Source organism: Amblyomma mixtum, chromosome 1, assembly GCF_055824585.1.
Source record: "Amblyomma mixtum isolate Tamu chromosome 1, ASM5582458v1, whole genome shotgun sequence".
NCBI classification, from domain to species: domain Eukaryota; kingdom Metazoa; phylum Arthropoda; class Arachnida; order Ixodida; family Ixodidae; genus Amblyomma; species Amblyomma mixtum.
This window is the reverse complement of record NC_143012.1, coordinates 34132631-34154165: the sequence shown is the minus strand read 5'-3', so window position 1 is coordinate 34154165 and position 21535 is coordinate 34132631. Positions and strand designations below refer to the sequence as shown.

The 21535-nt window shown below is 48.9% G+C and overlaps 1 protein-coding gene across 1 annotated transcript in view; it reads left to right on the top strand.

Moving 5' to 3' along the window:
• Positions 1 to 21535, top strand: part of LOC149365980 (uncharacterized) — a 77511-nt gene that overhangs the window by 38777 nt on the left and 17199 nt on the right. The window contains exons 4-14 of the mRNA XM_089547447.1: positions 595 to 888; positions 3823 to 4068; positions 4449 to 4724; positions 5451 to 5735; positions 6454 to 6651; positions 7394 to 7591; positions 9736 to 10008; positions 10682 to 10948; positions 11807 to 12356; positions 14291 to 14508; positions 19744 to 20010. Of these exons, the coding sequence (XP_089403573.1) occupies positions 595 to 888; positions 3823 to 4068; positions 4449 to 4724; positions 5451 to 5735; positions 6454 to 6651; positions 7394 to 7591; positions 9736 to 10008; positions 10682 to 10948; positions 11807 to 12356; positions 14291 to 14508; positions 19744 to 20010 (3072 nt within the window). The remainder of the gene's footprint in view (positions 1 to 594; positions 889 to 3822; positions 4069 to 4448; positions 4725 to 5450; positions 5736 to 6453; positions 6652 to 7393; positions 7592 to 9735; positions 10009 to 10681; positions 10949 to 11806; positions 12357 to 14290; positions 14509 to 19743; positions 20011 to 21535) is intronic.

Below are 21535 nucleotides of genomic sequence, written 5' to 3'. Positions count from 1 at the left end.
TCCTATGACGCCAGATGAGACCAGGTAACCTGAGTGTCACACTTCGGTGCAGACATTGGGAGCGGTGTGTTGAAACTCGGTCGGTGTCATCAGCGAAACGGAAGCCCATATCACATTCAGGGCATGAAAAAACAACAAATGGAGCCATTCTGACGAATAATGTCCCCATTTGAAGATGAAGATTATTTTTCGGATATCTGGGAGCTTATTAACTCAAATACGAAAGCATGCTCTGAGCTGTCTAGTGCAAAGGACGTGGGGGGGGGGGCGGTGCGTGGAGGCAGCCTTGCTTGGAGGGCATCCTTTGTTAGCAATGCTTGGAGGATTGTAAGCAGTCTACAGTGCTAACTGTTATAGCCATTTCTAAGTAACCTAATTTCTTTCATTGAGATGTGATAGTACCCGCCGCATATTTTTTTTTGCTTCAAATAATCGCAAACGACACAGGGCAATGACAGGACATCGCACAGCCCGTCATCCAACTTTCGTTATTCCCTGTTTAGGCGTGCTTCATTATGTATATTTTTTTATGAATCGCGACCAAGAGGCGCAAACCCTACCACTTATGCACGTGTTCACCGCTTGGCGGCGCAGTGCAGAAGAGCTCGTTCGACGCGCTGTGCGGCGACCGCCTGTGGGCGTTCGAGCGCGTCAAGGAGGGCCACCTGGAGGGATTCGTGGACCGCGAGGAGCCCAACGTGAAGGACAAGGAGGAGTGCGAAAAGATGTGCCTGCTCGAGGAGGCCTTCCCGTGCCGGTCGGCAGACTACGACGAAGTGGCCAAGACCTGCCGCATGAGCCGCGAAGACCGGCGCTCGCAGCCGCAGGCCTTCCGACAGGTGCCCGGGAGCACCAGGGACTATCTTGAGAACCAGTGCTCCGCCACCGGTAAGCTCTTTCTTTCCACTGCCGGGGACGTGTTGTCTCGGAGGAGGCAACCGTTAGGCCTAGCAACATCGGCCAAATGAGTACGGCTCATGAGAGTGGATAAGCCTACGCTCTGAAGAAAGTACTCGGATGGCCAAGGACACTTGTCCGTAGCCTAACAGACAACGAGTGCGATTATTAGTGCTGTGAAGAGAGGAACTTGTGGCACGAAAGATGATTGGTTTGGTTTGGTTTATGGGGTTCAACGTCACAAAGCGACTCAGGCTATGAGAGACGCTGTAGTGAAGGACTACGAAAGTTTCGACTACTTGGGGTTCTTTAACGTGCACTGACATCGCAGAGTACACGGGCCTCGAATTTCGCCTCCATTGAAATTCCGCCGCCGCGACCGGGATCGAACCCGCCTCTTTCGGGTCAGGAGGCGAGTGCCGTAACTACTGAGCCGCCGCGGCGGCTGCAGGAAAGATGAGCGTTGGTATTACAATGTATAGGAAGTACGGTAGTGTGGCGCTACGGCCACATCACAGTTTAGTCCGAATGAGTAGTTGACCACATGGTGCGGCGCACGTGTGTTAGCTGTAGCTTTCAGTTGGAATGCAGAATGATGAAGACCCTGCGTGAAGTCATACTGTACATGCGACATGCAGATTGCTTGAGTTCTAGTTCACTGACTGTTTCTTGTCTTCTAAGCATCAAGCAGTTGGCGCTACTGAGTACTCAGTGCAGTTGCTTTATCCTTTTTTTACCAAACATAATTTGTGTAGAAAAGTCCCAAGGGGATAACATCAGTGGTTTTACACAGCTCCTTCCTAGATGTGGGTTGTGGAAATGCTGAAGAATGAAAACCTGCGAATCAGGTGATCCCATATTTACGCTGAAACTCTGGGTAAACGTCGGCCTGGGCAGGGGACACGCTCTGCCATGGACATTCCGGCTCGTGAAAGGGTGGGAGCCATTGCGAGGTCGCTAACGTGACCGAGAGAGGCACTGGCTTTGAGCTCAAGGATTTTCGGCAGGCCATTCGTTTGAGCTAGAAACAAAACGGGGTAACGGTGCCGCAAACACAGAGACCTGTAGCGCCGGCTCTGAATAGGCACGTCTGCGGAGGACGGCATCGTTGTGCGTCCGGGTACGTTCCATCTTCCCTCACCCTCTCCTTCCACTCCCTCGCCGAGCCCTTCTTTTCGCTTCCGGCTTCCTTTGAGGGTGCTGGCATAGAGTCATATCTCCAGCTCGCGCAGAGGACAATTCTCGCGGAAGGTTATGCGCGGAACGGCATCACGTAGTGTCGCATGCCGACGCAGGGATGGGAAGGCTTGACCACAGCTCACCGCAGCGGTGGGACGCATGAATATTCGCGCGGGAAATGGAAGGACGGTATGTCCGTGTGGTGAACGCTATGGCTGCGCTGGCGGGTATGTTTAATCTATTGCGGGGCTTGGTTTCTGTGTGGTGTGGGCGGTGTCGTGTTTCGTCATGGTCGAAACGTTGTTCTATGCTCAGGGGTGTCACAAGGCTACTTGCTCTTTAGAGGGTAGCCTGCTGTTTCATTTCCTGTCCCTGGTAAAAGAATGTGTTAATTGAAATCCGGCTGGAGCAACTTGTGTAAGCTTTAGCAGGATGCCTCCCAAAGTAGATGATAAGTCAGTTTACTTCTCTTTCTTTGCTTTAAGTGAAATGTTATTGCTTCCTGCTCTTTTACCTCAAGGAGGAAGACAATATGCGAGGATTTTTCCGCAATAAATGGGAACAAAACCGACCAACTATCGCGGCCGACTTAGGCCCACAACCATCTCTCAGTTCTCACGATAGATAACACTGATGTCCACACGTATACTGGTAGAGAAAAATACATAATCTGTGCCAGCTCATGCGAAGCATTTCTGCAAGCATATGCGCATCACGAATGCGATCGCATAGTGGCATGTGTGCACTGATTTGCGACTTCAGTATAAGCAATAGATGCTTCTCACTGCCTTGTGCAACAGACATTTGTTGCAAGAAGTGAACATCAACTGGTTTAAAAACTTGTGCAATTTATATATCATTGCCGCTTATGAATTAAAACTTATTTTGCGGGAAAAACGAAGGGCAAAAAATGAATGGTTTTGTTAAGTATATACTACACTGCAAGGGTGCGATTTTGAGTAATTTAAAGACATTGACCTCTAAGTAAACTTTCACCTTATGGACCAGCGGCAAATTACACGTTCTATGTGTTACCATTAAACTGTTCTTCTCATGGTTCCTTGGAAACAAGGACTGGCTGGGTTGCAGCGCATGGCTTTTTCCAGTGGTATTTGATTTAAGGCACATTCTAGTGTCTGTGGGGACATTCTTGCTGTTTGCCCCTGAAAGCTGTGTTTTCCCAATACTACCTGACTGCCTCGTGGCCAATAACAGTATGTTTTTCTGTAGTTAGTCCACGTTTTACCACCTAGGCACTCCTAGGTACTTCCTAGGTATTTTACTTAAGTACTTCCTCAATACTTCACCTAGATACTTTCCTAGGTACTTAACCTAGGTACAGCTTTTGTCAAAAGTTTGGTGCCCAGGGGGTTTGCTTCTGAGCCACACTGTGTGGTTCGTAATGCATCTCCAGCACTCCAAATATTCCTGAAGGTAAGATGACTTCTGGTTCTGCCTCCTCCAATGGGTAAGGCCGCCACGAATGCTTCAGGAGTCCCTCTACAAGGCTTAGAAGCAAACCCCCTGGGCTCTAAACTTTTGACAAAGACTGTACCTCGCTGTTCAAGAAACATGCGCGTTTGATTGTGTACGCGTGTGTTTGAATTAGCAAACGTGAGAAACGGGCACCTAACTACACATATGCCTTGCGTGGCGTTGTTGATATAGCTGTTGCTGTCAGACCAAAGTCTTGGCATGCAAAGCTATGCGAACTTGAGAAGAAGGCAACGGATGCGCCGCTCGCAGCCCCGACGTCGTGCCGCTACGAGACCCGGGTAGGCGTGGGCGTGGTGTCCATGGACCTTCTGCAGTTCGCCACGGCCGTCGACGACTGCCAGACGCAGTGCGACCGCGAGACCACCTTCAACTGCCGGGCCTACTCGTACATGGAGAACCGCTGCTACCTGAGCGGAGACGACACCATCAGCCTCGGGCCCAGCGGACTGCCGCCCATGACCAACGCTGCCTATGGGGAAAAGAAGTGCATCACCGGTACGCCTGTGATCACCGTATTCATATATCTCCGCTTCTCAATGCTGTTTGTGCCATGACAAGCTGGTGTCCGCCATTACCCATGCCAAGCAGCACAGGCAATCGGCCCAGTATTGGAAAGGCATTGCCGAATGCCGGCCCTACAAAGGACCAGAGGGAAACCATCCATTTGCAATATTGGGCCCATTGCCTGTGCAGCTTGTGATCATGAAACTGTCGGCAAGCCCTTAAAGTCACGATGAGTATCTAAAGTGTGCAGATGTTTGGTATACAATCACACGTCAAGCTTATGCTGGGAGCACAATGAATGAAGAGTACCCGGCTTTCAGAAAGTGGTGAGAACAGATATATGCTCTCTCTTTCCTCACCTGTGACCCCAGAGCAATGCACGTTGGGCGTGTTCACCTACGAAAAGATGACGGGCTTCGTGATGCGGTCGGCGGCGCGCACCGCCATCCCGCTGTCCAGTCCGGGCGCCCTGGGCAACACCCTCGAGTGCCGCCAGTTCTGTCAGATGGCCGGTCTCGACTGCCCGGCCTTCAGCGTCAACTACCAGAACATGCGCTGCGACAAGCTGGACCGGAACTCGCAGGGAAGGACGCAGGAACTCAGCCCCAGGGCCGGCGAGAACTACTTCGAGAAGATCTGCCTTAGAGGTATGGTTGGCTGGCGAAGAACTGCGTTCAGAGTTCATGTTGAAGTTCAGTTAAAAGTGCAGGACAGAGGAATCAAGGGGCCAGATATGCTGGTGTATTTTTTCGGCTTTTTTCGAGAACTGAACTGCGGTAGAGCTTTTATTGCTGGTAGGATAACCTGAGTGATTCATATGAACGCAAAGCTTTGTTTGTTTGCTTTGTACTTTCGTTACGTTCATTGTTTATCACCGGTGGCGCGCGTCCTTATAATTTTCCTTGTCATGCTACAGAGGCTGAAATTTCTCTGGAATAATTATAGCCGCATGTAACTGTTCCTCTGATGTTCCCCTGTGTCGAAAGTGCTTTAGGATGCTCATCTAGAAAGTTCGTAGTCGCCTTTCAATTTAGTGCGGCCTAGAGCGACCAGCCTTCTAGCCTTAGATGACAGCCTAGTGTGTTTGCAGCTTCCGCGCCGCTGCCGTCGAACTCAGTTTACTTCAGGGCACATGTTCTCCCTAATAAACGATGTTCAAGAAAGACACAAATCTCCTTGTCGCCTTTTGGAACTGCTTAATGTGATCACCATGTGACAGTAGTGATTCTCACTGTACATCATGTAGGCGAACGAATCTCGATGGCGATTGTTTGTTTTTTTTTTGCAGCCTTGACGCTGTCCGATATAAACTCCATACCATATGTGAACTCTGGCATTAGTGTGTCCTTTTTCATGTACCACCTCGACAACAGGAAACTTCGCCACGGCCTGCCAGGGTAAGGCTTGGGCTTTCGAGCGGGTGCTGGGCCTGGAGTTGGTGCCCACGCTGTACGACAAGTCGTTCGCCCACGTCCAGAGCCGCCGGGACTGCGAAGAGTACTGCCTCAATGAACAGACTTTTGACTGCCGCTCTGCCGTATACTTCGACGACACGGCTGAGTGCCGACTGAGTCGCCACGATCGCCGGACGCAGCCCGACGGCATGATCAAGAGCTCCAACCCGAGGATCAACTACCTCGAGAACCAGTGCCTCGAAGGTGAGTGACTTCCTAATCATAATCTAGAGCAGAAATGACATCACAGCAAAGGGAGCATCATGCTAACGAGGGCATTCTTTGATGACGTTACGGATTATTACCTTGAAAAACGTGAAAGTTGAGATGTTGGCCCTCGAGCTAACGAAATAGAAAAATGCGTGAATTTAGGTTGTAATAAGATTAGCGGAGGACATTTGTTGAAGTTACGCTCGGATATTGGCGACTACCATTTGATCAGCTGCATTTTGTGCTCTTGCTTTTCTCGTCGTAGCCCTCCATTGTGGGATGCTCCCAGGTTAGGTTAAATAGTTTGCAAGGCATTTACAACTGGAGAATGAACGAACCACCACTGCTCTAAGAAATAACTACAGACGTAACGAGCAGCATTCTGCACTCACGAATGCAGAGGCGAAGATAGAAGTAGCATCACTTTATGTTTAGTGCCTTTAAGTATTCTGCTGATGACATAGTTAGCTTCAAAGGTACTTGATTGCCTGCATAGGGGGAGAGTGCTACTGCCAGCAGTGGCACTCGTTTTGCAATATTATGCCGAAATTCCTCTAGCATTGAAATGATCGATCTTATTCAACCGGTTATTGTCCCAGATACAATGTTTTGCAAGGCTTCGAAAGTTTTTTGTAGGCCTGTGGGTCAAGCAGGCGCTTCCGCTAAATTTATGACGTGTTGCTCATAACACCAAGTTGCACCTTCCTTACAGTTTCACCGACTTGCCCGTATGAGAAGACAGCGGACGCTTACCCAGTCTATACTGACGTCGTTCAAATGACGGGAATCATATCGGAGCAGTCGTGCGAGTCCTTCTGCACCACGTACCCGAACTTCAACTGCCGCTCGTTCGCCTACTACCCCAGCAACGGACAGTGCTTCATCAGCGGGGAAGACCGCGTAAGCGCAGGTCGGTGAACCACCGGTCTTCGTTTGGGATCAGTGTGTTTAGCACAGTTTCAACTGCTGGCAGTAGGCCGATGAGCTACGTTTTATTCACTCACCACTGTTGTAGAAACAGTTGCTGCTCTATTTCATTTGTTACTTTCTCCCTGCCACTTCGTTACTGAGATTAGTTCGTTTTCTCATTTAACACATCAGCCTGAGTGACCCAGTTTAATGTTAACTAAGTAAGGGAACTTTAGCATGCTGTTACCGTGAGCTTGTGGGGTACGGAAGTACAGGCGAACCTCGTTATAACGAAATGGTTTATTATGAAATTGGATATAACGAAGGAATGACGATTCCCCATGGAAGCTAGGTCAACACGGGCTATAACGAAGCTGCGGCTATAACGAAGTAATCGCCGGACCCCTTCAACTTCCTTATAACGAGGTTCAACGGTACTAGTAAAGATAATCTGTGAGTAAAGCTATCCTAGTGCTATAGAACATCCTCTTCCTTAGGACCTTCACCGAAAAAACGCTTAGGAAGTGTTCTACGGGGTCCTGCGTAGAAAGAATAAAATTTACAAATTGAAATCGCAACGCTACCAATATACCTATCAGCCTACTGGAGCATCAGCAACCGGGCAACCGGACATGTTACGGTAGAAAGAAATTGCTAATGCGAATAAAAAAAGAAATGTCGGCTACCGTGGAGAGCCTAGTCTCCACTTGCAATAAGTAACGACTTTTCGGCGCTGCTCGCAGGTCCAGCCAGCACAAACTCTCGGCCCGGCATACTGTTCTACGAGCGCTCGTGCAAGGACGGCGTTGGCGTGACCGACGGTGGCTCCAGTACCACGGCTTCCGGCGGCACGTCGCCCCCTGGCGGCCACCCTCCGACCAGCTCGCCCACCTTCCCCACGGCGCAGCCGCCGCACACGCCCACCTTGTTCCCGCCCACAGGTAACGCCGAGAGCGTGCCGCGAACCTCCTTACAGCTCCAAGGGAACCAGTGTAAGCCTCCCGTTTCCTTTGCCGCAGCCTGCGTGAGAGAACGCCTGCCGGCTGCGGGTGATGGTTGCCTGACTGGGTAAATGGTTTGGTGCTGAAGTTGGCCGGAGGGTGGAATGTTGGTGCGGTGACAATCCATGGCGTAAGTGGTGCCGAGAACAGGAAGCAGGATGATAAGTAGGGTGCCAAAGGTATAGACTGAACGAGTAACCCTCAAAGGAAATTGTTGAGTCTGCTGGGAAGATGCAGCAAAGATGCCGCGTTGAGCAAGATTGCTACTAGTTAAATAGTTTTAAGGCGCAAAAAACAGACAAGACACATAGGTAGGTGACAGGACAAAGTGCCTGTCACGCGTTGCCAAGTGTTGGTGCTTCGTTCTGTCACCTACCTATGTGTCTTGTCTGTTTTTTGCGCCTTAAAACGATTTAATTATGAACCAAAACCTACTAGCCCAGCAGCAAGTGCTCTTAGACTATATTGCTACTAGGTTAGAATAATCAAGGTTGTTATTTTTTGTCTTAAACTGAACAACCTTTCAGACAGCTTGCAGCCGTGGTCAACTCAGTGATGAAGGTGGGTGTAATTAGAACCATAAACTGGCTAGAATTAGTGTCCTTGCATACATGCAAACCTTTATAGGCATATAAGGTCCTCACAGAGACTATGGACAGAACGTGTAGCCCTGCTGCAGTCTTCTTATTGACAGCTGGAGAGAAGTGTAAGTGCGAGGCCTCAATATACTAATTTCGGGAAACACGCAATATTAGTTTTTGCGCCTATCTTACGCCATGGTGTGGAGGTACTCAGAGGTTGTGTTTGATGTCATGTGATGTGGTGGTGTCAGACCGGCATCGTTTGACCCGGAGTGGTTCTGGGAAAGCTGCGGAGGGCAGTTGCAGCAGCGGTGAAGTGTGTGCATGCTTGGTGCATTTTGATACCGTGGTTTTCGTGCATCGTGCTGCATTGTGCCATTTGCTGGTGGGAGAAGTCAGGGTTGCGTATGCGGCTTGGGACCGGCAGAGTTTTAGGGAATCAAAATTATGTAAGAACCATATTGTTGTGGGTGCGGCCTTACTGCAGCTACTCCTATTTCTCAATACTAATAAATGTGAGCGTGCAGGTCAGGTTAGCCGTGTGATATGGCGCTTACTGGAGGAGCATATTGGGCGCTCTGAACGAGATTATTGCATTTTGAGTTCTGTGCATGGCATGTAAAGTGTGACTATTCATGCTCGAACAATATTCGAGAATTTTCGGTATTTGTACTCTTTGGAATTGACAGTCATTAACGAGTATTTCATACTATGTAGTCCCTTTTCAAGTGCATGCGGGAGCAGAGACGAAAAGATTATCAACTAGAACCCATATGAAAAATTATTTGTAATAACTAATAGAGAAGACACAAAGGTATATGCAACTGCAAAATGAAATGGTGCCCATGGCTGGAGACAAAGAGTACAGCGGTGACAACAAGAGGCAACACTGTAGATTATTAATGTACACAAAATTCAGGTTCTAATGCATTGACCAACAACTTTTTGGAAAGAATAGTTGACTGCGGCGTCAAGGTAGACTGCTGCAATAAGGAGACAACATTAAACGGACACTCCGCGCAACTCCAAACAACTTCTCATTTTAATAAAAAATCAATTTCATAGATATTTCTGCCTATGCACGTTTGAGGTTTATTCCACAGTAATGGACGCTTCATTGCTAAGGCATCAGATGTAAAAAGGGAACATTTTTATCACCGTTTGAAAGTGAATGGCAGTGTAGTATAGCCTCAGTGATCCGCAAAAAAAAATTTTTTTTGACGCACCCGATTTATTCCTTCGGTCCGTTCTAGCTCGTGAGACCTCTGATATCAGTAAAAGTGGCGTCTTCGGGAATAGAATTTGGTAACCTACTGACGAAGGCCTACTCAGTTTGTCAACAGTATCCATTTAATACATTTAATGTGATCTGGCGTCGTATTTGATTGTGGTAGTCGAGGATTTCTCGCTCCAGAGAACGGGGGGGGGGGGGGGGGCACAGAGCTGATAACGCGTTTTTTTTCGCGGATTTTAATATTTCTCACTGTCTCGACGTCGTACCAGTCCGGCACTGCAGCGCCGGGGAGAAGCTGAGCTTCGCCCGCGTGTCCGGCCACGAGGCCGCGTCGAGGCCCGGCCCCATCCTGTTGACTGCGCCAGCCGACGGCATGACGAAGGAGTGCATTCTACGTTGTGAGCAGCGGGACGACTGCCGCTCCTTCGTCATCGACTACCGCCGACACGAGTGCTACATCGCGGGCTACTACTCGGGATCGCTGCCCGCGCACCTGCGGCCCAGCCCCGGCAAGACGTACTTCGAGGGCATCTGCGTACCCGGTAAGGATTGCTGTCCCTCTTTTTGGACTGTTCGCTTTGGCATCGAGTTTGGTACAAGGAGACGATACGCGTGAAAATATCGGAAGCGGGGAATATCGAGCATGTTAGAGGTCGTTTCCAAGAAACTCTAGTGCAACAAGTAGACGAAGGATGCAGCGCAATTAGAAACCGGCGACACAAACACTTGTATTGTCTTCCTTCGCTGTGTCCCTCATTTTCTTGTTGCGCTACAAATTCTTTATCGTGAAAACCAGCTCACTACACACTTATGTATCGTGGCATTTGGTATGTGCACGTTTGGGTGCTTTGTGCATTATATTACCCTCCTTAAAGCCGTTCCTTGAGTAGACGGAATGATGGCGTTACATAAGGGATGGGATTACGTAAGAAGAAACTGTTTGCTTTCTTTACAGGGCAGGGCTCCAGGTTGGTTGGTTCTCCTAATAGTTTAGGACAGCGTTAATAGTGCAGGACGAGCACAAAACTGAACGAAATTAGTGCCATTTATGGTCACTTTATTGTTTATTCTATCCCTTTAATGATATTTTAAAAGTAAGTTTCCTTTCCTCGCTGCCGAATTCCTCATTGAGTTTCAGGTGATAGCTTTTTGGAGATCTGTAGGTCAATCACGGAGGTGTGTGTGTGCGCAATGATCACTTGACTTTGCATGCAGCGTCGGTGGCCTGTCAGCGGCTCTGGACGTTCGAGCGCATGGTGGACCAGGAGCTGCGGGGCGTGAGCCCGCGTGAAGTGACGCGATTCATCACGCTGCACGACTGCGAGCGGCGCTGCTTCGAGGAGCGCCGCTTCGCCTGCAAGTCGGCTAGCTATGACGTCACGCTGCAGGAGTGCCGCCTGTACGCGGACGACCGCAACTCGCGCTTCGCCCGGCTCATCTACGGCCGCGGCGTCTACTACCTCGAGAACCAGTGCACCGTCAGTGAGTGACCTTGCCTTGTTGACCCCGTTCCAATTCGCATCGGATTTGAAACAAGAAGTATGACGGTAATCAATTGCACTTTGACTGAACCGGACTTTTAGTATTGCCCGTCGCATCGGTGACTGTGTTCCACGTTGTGTTCAGTATAACGCTGAGAAACCAATGCCTAAGGCACAGTGATGTACAGTCTTTGTCAAAAGTATCCGACAACACTGCTTGCTGTCGAGTCATGGTGTGTACTACTTACGACATCTTAGAAGCTTGCGGACACGTTTGGTTTAGGATGAGTGGTCCTACGCTCCAGAGATTTGGAACTACCGGGACGCCCACGATGAACCCAGTGGACCGTACACTTTTGACAAAGGCTGTACGAGCATTATTTCCAGTCCATCTTAGAAGCAGTCATTATTTCTTCCCTCTGTACGGGACTGCTGATAATGATGAGGGATCATCGTCACATATCTTCAGGTTGCCTTCCTCATGCAGTGGACATTGCATGGGTAATGAGGCTACATCATAAAATATCATACAATCTGAATGATATATCATACAATTTGTATGATATTCTATGACATTTCTATGATGACTGTACGATTTTACAGAGATGTATGACATTTGTATGATAATTTTCTGATTTGTATGATAAGTCTATGATATTTGAATGATAAACTCTATGAGTTTATTGCATCATACAACATTTTTCAGCAGGGAGGTGATGATGACTATGATGATTATGATTACTATGACAGATGCATTTTCTTGTGAATAAAGTCTCCCAGGTGGATACAGTCTGGTGAATATTATACAGGATAATGGAATTGAGATTAATTGGTCTTCCTGTTCTACCCTCTATCGCAGACACCAGCCCATGCCCGTACGCGCCTATCCAGCGCGACGTTTACATGACCCACATCACGCGTGTCGTGCACGGCGTCAGCTCCACGTTTCAATGCGAGATGGAGTGCAACCGCGAGCCGGACTTCAACTGCCGCTCGTACACCTACGTGGAGCACGGCACCCTGGGTCCCCCTCAGTGCCTGTTGTCGGCCGACAGTCGTCCCAGCGTGTCTCCCATCGTGCTTGAATACCGGAGCCGAGCTCTGTACGCCGAGAAGGACTGCCACCTGGACGATGACAGCCGAAACAACGGGGTGGTCGGAGGCACGTCACACCCGCCTCCCTATCCCCAGCCGCCGCAGGGGCACCCCCAGCAGCCTCCGCACAGGCCTTATCCTCCGCCTCCACCTCCGCCGTCACCTCCAGTGCCTTCGCCGCCTTCTCACCAACCGTCTCCGGGACGTCCCACCCCCTATCCACCAAGGCCTCCCGACTTCAGCCCGTACCCACCGCCCAGGTTTTGCACGTACGAGCAGTACACCTACGAGAAGACTACTGGACATGACATGAGGTGAGAGATTCTGTATGACGTGGTTTGGTGCGAGTCTTTAACCAGTGCGCCGAAAGGACCTTCACGGAGGAACGAGTGTGGGGGTGAGGTTAGTGTTTACTAATAGGTGAAGGCTTCTATAAGAACCCGTTCAACATCAACTCCCTACAGATTGCCATTGTGCTCACATTAAATTCCTGACTTCCTAAGACATGCAAACTACCATTTATGTAGTAAGGGCTAAGTATCTTTGTTTTTTCTCGACAAGTCTGGCTCGACGATTTTGGAGAACTGGGAATGCCTGCGCGACTTCCACTCTCTTTCATTACCTTTTTTTTTTTGCGTCCTTTGAATTACTATAAAACTTTGCGCCAATTTTGTGCGTCCGCATGCGCAAAACACTGATCTTGCTGCTTCCACAATCAGCAATTTGCCGGATAATGCGCAGGTGTTCGGTTCTATCAATTCCTTCGCTGTCAAAATCGTCCGTTAAGATTTCGAACGCGAACTTGGCGCCACTGTTTTAATCGTGGCGGAATTCTTCTAAGAAACCACTCAAAACAAATTCTTCGCGTGTACTTTCGATTCCTGCACATTACGACGCAAGCCTGCCAACCTAACATCTCTAGACAAAGCCGATTGCTTAGCAAGAAAATTACTTTAATGTTTGTGAACGAAGGCTACGGGATGGGGGTCAAGATGAGATGAGCGTGGCTTTCCGGGATGTGCTGGTTGATGTGAAATCCGCAGACTGTTTTGTGGGTCCGATGAAATTCTGAAGGAGAGCTTGTGAACGGCAATCTGTTAAGTGGCATAAGCGGCCTGTTAACCGCCGCTTTCTTCGTGGATATAAGGACGGATCTGGGCCGGGTGACTTCCGGAAAGAAGACGTTGCAACGAGGTGCCTGAAAGCTTATTGTAAACACTTATGTGTCATTTGCAAAATTTACTTTCTTGTTGATGGCACTACGGCTGAATCATTAATCATAGACGCGAGTCTTGTAATGGTTGTGAACGTCGGCGCTTATTGGCTTCAGGACTAAGCAGGAGCACAAAAAAAAGTTCAAGGAGTTGCATGCCCTGTACAAACTGCACCCTCAAAAATATCACCGCGGAGTGGAACCCTTTTCAAAAGTACCATACGCGAATCTTTTCCCGCATGACACGCGCAATCGCCGACCATGCGCCTGGCTCATCTGAGGATCCAGGCTCAGCAAGGCCATGTAACAAAGCAAGAGAGTCCTCGTCACTCCGCCCCCTATCTAGGCCGTCAAAGCGTCAGGAGCGCCACGTATTCCCTTGCGGATGACTTGGAAACTGCACAGGTCATGGCTGCAGTGCCCCTAACCCATTATAAGCCTAAACCTGTTAAATGAGTAACTTCTGCGCTTAGTCCTCGCACTGAAGAGTTAATCCGCTCTCACAACAACCGTGGCTAGAGATTACTTTTCAGTTACTCTCTGAGAAAGTAATATTTGACCTTTTAGGGGATTAATGGTTGCGGCAACGCAGTTACTTCTACGAGATAAGGACTAACACCCGTCACCCTTGGTTCATTCTGCATTTGAGTCTGGCTTGTTTCCAGGGTAACGGAGTTGATTCAAAGAGAACGCAAGCGTAGCAAGGGGCGGCAGAAAGTTAGGTCGGTGGATGAGATTGAGAAGTTTGCTGGGATACGGTGGCCGCAACTGGCAAGGGGCAGGGTTGGTTGGAGAGACATGGGACCATGTACCGACATGGTACCGACATGGGACCATTTGAACCTTGCACCAACTAGCCCAGACAAATACCTTACTGCAAGACATGAGAGGGGCTTTTGCCCTGCAGTGGTCATAGCCAGGCTGTTGATGATGATGATGATGCGGGTGCTTGCAGCTCTTTTACTTGATGCGCACACCGTGCTGACAGGCATGCAGTAAGTGTGACGTTTATCAACCCGCCGATGTTGTGTGCAGGTACGCGCCTAGAGAGCGAGTCCCAACGCGGTCGGCGGTGGGTGTGGTGCGGGACGCTTACACCGAGTGCCAGCGGTTGGGAGACAGGTGCCGGGCCTTCACCGTCGAGTACGGCAACTTCCAGTCGGCCTCGTGGCTGTCAGCCGCCGCCGAGGATAACCGGCAGCTGCTCGCTCCCAACCCCGTCGTGGCGTACTTCGAGAAGGTCTGCCTCCAGGGTAAGACGCACTTCATCCTGTGACCATGCGCGGGTGAAGATGTCTCCGCTGCCTGTGTCGCTTTCAAGGCAGTGCGCTTGCCCGCCATTGCTTCCAAAGAGTGAAGTCAGGTGTGCTGCATTAGATGTAGGAAAGGGGGGAGAGCAAGTTTTATTCAAACTTAAACCAGACCCAAGTTCTCAGGATAGCGTATTGGGACTATGTGGATTTACTACTGATGGCCTATAATGAAGACAGTTTGCCGACCAACGCTTGAGGCTGCATCCCTTGCGCTGCTTGCTATGACGGTGTGAATCTCTGAAGCTGAACAGAAGGAATCGTCGAGTTGGCCAAGGAATGGAAAGGTTTCCCTAACCCGCCTGTCACGTGCATAGAATTAAGGTCGTAGCAAATATATTCTGGCTAATAGAAATGAAAGTACTGTATGGTCGATTTATAAAATTTACTACGCAACCAGGGCTCATAGCAATGCTCCAAAAATAGTTCAAAATCAAATTAGTGCTGATGCTCACTGCGCTCATGGTATGCATTCAAGGTCATTATGTGTATTATATAAACTTCGAGACCTTGTTCCGAAATGGCTGAAGTGGCAGTTATATTATACCCTAATTCAATCACATCTTCATTATTGTTTACTTGTTTGGGGATCTACAACGAAAACTAATCTCACGAGGCTGATAACATTACAGAAAAAAGCAATACGATATGTCGAAAACCTTGCATACAATGATCATACAGGTTTGTACTTCTCTAAGCATTCTATTCTAAAAGTCAATGAATTATTTGAGTTGAAACTGCTTTCTTATGTGTTTAACGATTTCAAACATCATCCCACTAAATATGTTCAATTAAACTCTAGTAGTGACGCGCCTTATAAATTAAGGCACGTCAGTTACAGAGTACCATTCGTAAGGACTAACTATGGAACCGAAATGCTTTCATATTTAATTCCCAGTCTTCTAAATAAACATACACAGGTCATAGAAATTATTCAGAAATCTGTTTCCCAAAAGTCATTCAATAGAAATGCTAAAGCTTACCTCCTTTCTCGCCCGAATGATTAAAATTCTTGATGTCCCTGTTTTTCCGTCAACTCTTTGAATTCTCGTGTTTTTCTTGTTGTGATGTGTCTTGTAAATATTTACTTTAATTATGTCATTGCAAAAGTATGCACCTTCCTCCTACTTTTACCTTGTATAATTATGTGTTGTTTTTTGTAATGAGAGTGTATGAAGCTCTTGCTTCTTTTGCCGCTTGTCGTGAGCATTGTGTCGGGTGCTTGGGCCCCGTCAGGCAGAGTGCATCTGCCTTTTGCCCCTGCATCCGAGACCTTGTTGTCTAAATAAAGATCTATCTATCTAATTATTGAACGCCTTCTCGCTACAGACGATATAGAGATAAGAAAAAAGTCATTTAGTCCAGCTTTTCAGACAGATGACAACCGAACTATAGGTCAAAGCAATTCGAAAAAAAGCATTATTAACGCACATCCAGCGGTTAAGTCAACACAGAAAGACTTATTTAGTCAGCTTCTTTTAGTAATTGAGCCGCGGTGTGCAGCTTCGTCTATCCGTAGCCCCAGAGATTTAGGGAAGCTGCTAGTCTTGAGTTGAGGAAATTACGCACTACGGCCAGTACTACTCCTACTCCTACCACTGACAACTTCTACTACTGTGTCTACGACTAGTGCTACTAACTACTGTTAACTACCGCTATTAGATGAGTAAAGAAGGTTGAGCGAGTCAGTATATATATATTCGCGGTTCACAACAGCGCAGCAAACGTGGACAGAAGGGAGACTCGCACCTTAGCGTCTGTGTTGTCTAAGTCTCCCTTCTGTCCATGTGTGCTCTGCTGTTGCGAATCATGAATATTGCGTACTAGCCCTGCCTGCTATTACTAACTACTACTACTAATACTACTACTAGTAGTACTACTACTACTCACAACAGCGCAGGTAACATGGACAGAAGGGAGACTTACACCTAAGCATTTGTGTTGCCTAAGTCTCCCTTCTTTCCGTGTGTGCTGCGCTGTTGTTAATCATGAATACTGCTACTACTTCTTCTGCCTGCTATTACTGCTACTACTAGCGCTACTACTACTACTAACTACTACTAGCGCTGCTACTACTAATTCTACTTCTACCACCACCACCACCACCACCACTACTACTACTACTACTACTACTACTGCCAGGGCCATGTTACCACCGGCCGACCTCTCCACCTTTCCCTCATTAAATTCCTTTCTCTCTCTCTACTACTACTACTACTACTACTACTACTACTACTACTACTACTACTACTACTACGGCCGCTACTGCTATTACTACTGCTGCTACTATTACTAGTGCTAGCACGACGACGGCGACGACCGCGCTAGACAGCTGTCCCTGCAAAAACACACACGAGTTTAATGCGGTTTCAACGAGAGGCACCGCGACTGTCGGTTGAGTGTCCCGGCGGGCGCGTGTGCAACAAAAGCGCGCCTGTTTGGCTCGAAGCGCGGCCGACAGCGAGAGTGAGCGCTGCAAGTTCATTAACCGGCGCATAATCACCGCCGCCGCCGCTTCCTCGGCGACCGGAGGAGCGGGCTCGGCTCCGCAGGAAGCCCCAGCTCTCCCTCTCTCTACCGCACTCAGGGGAGTTCGAAAGCAGAAGAAAGAACTAAAAATAAAGAAAAAAAACTTAAAAACTCGGACCTGCAGAGAAAGAGGAGCGAAAATGGTTTGAAGACTGGCGGGGGCAGCGCCGAATTGCAAACAAGCGAGGTGAAACGAAGCGGCCCTGCGGAGGCCGACGTTTTGAAAAACGCAAACTAAAAATACAAAAAACAAAAGCAGAAGCGAGGTGTCTGTCGGCAGGAGGCAGTGGAGCACGCAAATCGCGGATGCATGGCTTGCTGCAGCCGCGGCCGCTAGAGGACGGGTGCGTCCGTACCAGGCCGCCGGACGACTGGCTTCTTTGTGACTGGCGATGCATTTTCCAAGCCGCGCTTGCGTTGACTATGACACTGGCGAGTCCATTTTTTTTATTGGCTCTTTTCTTTGGTTCAGGCGTTGACTCGGTGAAAACCGGGGACGCAGACCTAATCGGCTGCGCAGATGCTGGTTAAACAAAGCGAAGAAATGATTTCGAAGCCGAAGAGCCAATGTGGCGTGACTGTAGGGGTAAAATGCACTGAGCAACGGGAGGAAGTTATTCAATAACGGGCAATTACGCGTGAACATTTCTGGTTCAACGGTTTCGCGTTGCTCTAGCCCCAGGAAAAGAACCGGATGGTTAGTTTTCCGAACGAAAGGAGCTTATTTACAGCTTTCAGATAACGTGCTATATGGCTATGTGCCCCGTACCCCTTGAGGTAGTTAAGCGAACAATTCAAGAGATCGAAGATCGCAAAGCCTAAAAGCGCTCTCTGTTGAATCTCTTCGGGGAATGGTTTACCCTTAGGAACATATTTTTCCAGGAATTACCGCAAAAATGAAAGCACACAGGCACCAACATAACCAAGGCTCCAAACAGGCTCTAGTATGAAGCCTGCCGACTGAGGAAAGAAATAAATTTTTCATTGAGAGAATTGTGCTATTATACACTTCATGTTTCTTTCAAGCCGTTAATGTGCGCTTTGCTATCCAGCGTTGTTTCCTCACATGCGTTCATGGCAGAGGGCAATGCTCTGAACCGTGCGTTTACTAATAATGTTCGTTGGCGGAAGCCCATCTTACGAGGAACAGTCATAGCTATATGCAGAAAGAGTATACGCACGTCAAAACGAACAAAAAAACTCCTAAGGATGATTACGATGCTCCCTAATGCGGAAGTTGAGCGCAGCTCTGTAAGTGTATCAGGCTTTATAGGCTCATAGGTTTGCTCTGCTGGGTCGTCGGCACGTGTGGCGACGATATTAGTTCGATAGTAGTATTAGTTGATGGAGACGACAGTGGGCGATGCACAATGTGCCAGAATGTGTATATTAGTCTGGTAGCAGTGTTAGCTGCAGAAGGCGACTATGTGCAATGCACAGCGCGAGAATATGTTGCAGATTAACAGGAGGCTTGGTCGGCTGCGGCAGTAGAATAGTGCTCTCAGTCTCCGTAGGCTCATTGTTTTGCTTTGCTAGGTCGTCGGCACATCTGGCGACGATATTAGTTTGATACTAGTATTAGTTGATGAAGACGACGACGTGCAATGCACAGCGCGTGAGTGTGTTGCAGTTTAACACGAGGCGTGGTCGGCTGTGGTGACAGCCTAGTGCTCTCTTGGCCAGTGGCCAGCGAAGCTGATCTGTTCGCGGAGCCACGGGTTCGCATCTCAGTCACGGCGATGCTTATTTTTGTTTATTTATGGATTAGCTCGGTTACACCGACGGCGGCGACGTGGCTTACCCCACGAATGGGAGCTTAAGACCTGCGCTCTAAAAGGAAACCATGTATTCACCCTTCGACACCCTTACAGATGCACGGTAACAGCGTAGGCTTAGAGTGTACGACAGTGCTTCAGATTCCTGCACGATCAAGCGTGACTGCATCGACGCTGTGGCAACAAAGCTATATTTCTAAATTTCGGACCAGTGGGACTGCATCGTAATGAGTTGTCAGAATTGCAGAGCCCTCAACAAACCTTACTATCATTACTTTTCCTGTTCGCGCTCATGCACACTCGTTCGCGTGCGGAAGTTGACCTCCAATCACCATCACTCACGTAGGCATCCTCATGCCTATGGAATGAGTGAGCGACTGCTAATGAATGCATTTATTATGAGCGCAGGTAGTAGCATATATGGCCCATCATAAAATGTGCTGCGCCGATCCTATAAAGCAGTTGCCTTCTAGCGCCACCTCTCCACGACGAAATAGACCACGAGTTTCGCTTTTTGCTCACTTTCACTTCTTTTTACTCTATCTCTTTCCACGTCGTTCAGGTACGCATTGACAGCAAGACAGCTAGCGAGACTTTCCTTGCTACGTAATCTAACCTAGCTAGCGAAACCTAACCCTACCTTTCTCCATCTTACATGCTCCACCGCAGAGCGAACGGTTCAGTTTAACACTGTTAGCATGACAGCTGCCCGTCTTCTATTGTTTCGTAACCTAACCTGGGTTCAGCCTACTCATTAATCCTTCGTGCTCCTCCGCGGAGCGCATGGTTCAGGTGTCCACTGAGAGTCACACAGGTACTGGAACTTTCCTTAAACCGAGCCTGACCCTAACCATTGTCCCCACGTCTGTCGCAGAGCGGACCTGCGGCAAGATGTGGTCCTTCGAGCGCACGGTGGGCCACACGCTGGGCGGCGACGCGGACCGCGAGGTGCCCGGCGTCTTGCGGCGCGCCCAGTGCGAGGACCTCTGCCTTCGTGAGCGGGGCTTCGTCTGCCGAGCCGCCACCTATCAGCAGTCGCGGCTGCTGTGCCGGCTTCACGCCGAGAACCGACGCACCCGGCCCGCGCTCTACGGCCGCACCGCCGAGGACGTCGACTACTTGGAGAACATGTGCGCCCCAGGTCGGAGTCTTCTTTGGGCTGCAGGAGCCCCCCCCCCCCTCTCCCCCCCCCCCTCCTTCCTTTCTATCTGCTGTTCTCGTTGAGCACTATTGCAGGCTGGTTTGTTAGGGTGTTAGCGGGACGTTTCCGTTAGACATAAACAGGTACGGAAGGAAGTAACTAGAACATGATGCTCCGATCCATGGAATCGTGCATTTCCTGGCAGAAGGCTGGAATCAATGGGCGCTGGTGCGAAACTGCGAAACAGCACCAGCGTTACCCTTCCGTTCCAGCATATCATCCCAGGCTTAAAAAGCCGCATTGTGCTCTGTTCACTTCTGTTAGCACCTCTGGGACAATGTTTGACGGAAAAATATCTCCAATGGCATCAACGACGACTGTCAATAGCGTTCAAACATAGAGACGCGCCACCAACAGCGCGTCTGATCTCATATGAAACACGTTTTAACAGAAAAAAACGGGACTACTCATAATTTGTTATGAAAACCAGCGCTTATCCGTTCTTATGAGTTTGCAGCCGTTGACGCTGAGGCTCCACGCGTTCTTAAGACTCAGTCAGCAATATTTCTCGTTCATCAGGTGCATGAGTACTATTTTTATTTTTTACTTCAAGGGCAGTATTAGTATCACTTTCCAAAAATGCTGACATATGTCGATGGTCGGAGCGTGAATCCTCCAGCAGTTTCTCCGACCACTATTCGCCAGCTGCACCACCCACCAGCTACCACACCACCGACACCCTCGACCCACCTCCCAATCCCACCCACCTTGTCCAAAGCCCTTTCTCTAAAGTATTTCACCCAAGAAGAGCCCCAGAAGGCCGGAAGAAATCGTGAACCCATTAGAAAACCGCTGGGTACCCGGCGACACTGAGGTTCTAACATAGCCCCTCCCGAACGGGCAGCGGATTCCGTAACCACTAGGCAACCGCCTCGCTCCTCTTATCGGCTACGAGATGCTTCCCGCAGCCTGATACTTTGCTCAGTTATGGTTAAGTCTATTAGGATGCATTAGGATGAGTTTTTTATTACTGCTCTGATTATTTCCTTTAAGTTGTTTTTATTTTCCTTGGAGCATTTACCTCTTTCTCATTTATCATGAATTGGCGTTAAGTCTTTCAAAGCGTTGGTGGTCCGGGCTCCCTCTCTCTCTCTTTCTTTTATGTTTTTTTTTTTACTATTTTCTGAGAGGAGCAATAAAAGGGAAAAGGGTGAAACATCGCAGAACGATAGTCTGCATGGGGCCCTTCATTATCATCATCATCAACCTGACTACTCCCACTGCAGGGCAAAGGCCTCTCCCATGTCTCTCCAATTAACCCTGTCCTTTGCCAGCTACGGCCACTGCATCCCCGCAAACTTCTTAATCTCGTCCGCCCACCCACCTTTCTGCCGTCCCCTGCTACGCTTGCCTTCTCTTGGAATCCACTCCGTTACCCTCAAGGACCAGCGGTTATCTTGCCTTCGCATTACATGCCCTTCCCAAGCCCGCTTCTTCCTCTTGATTTCGACTAGGATGTAATTAA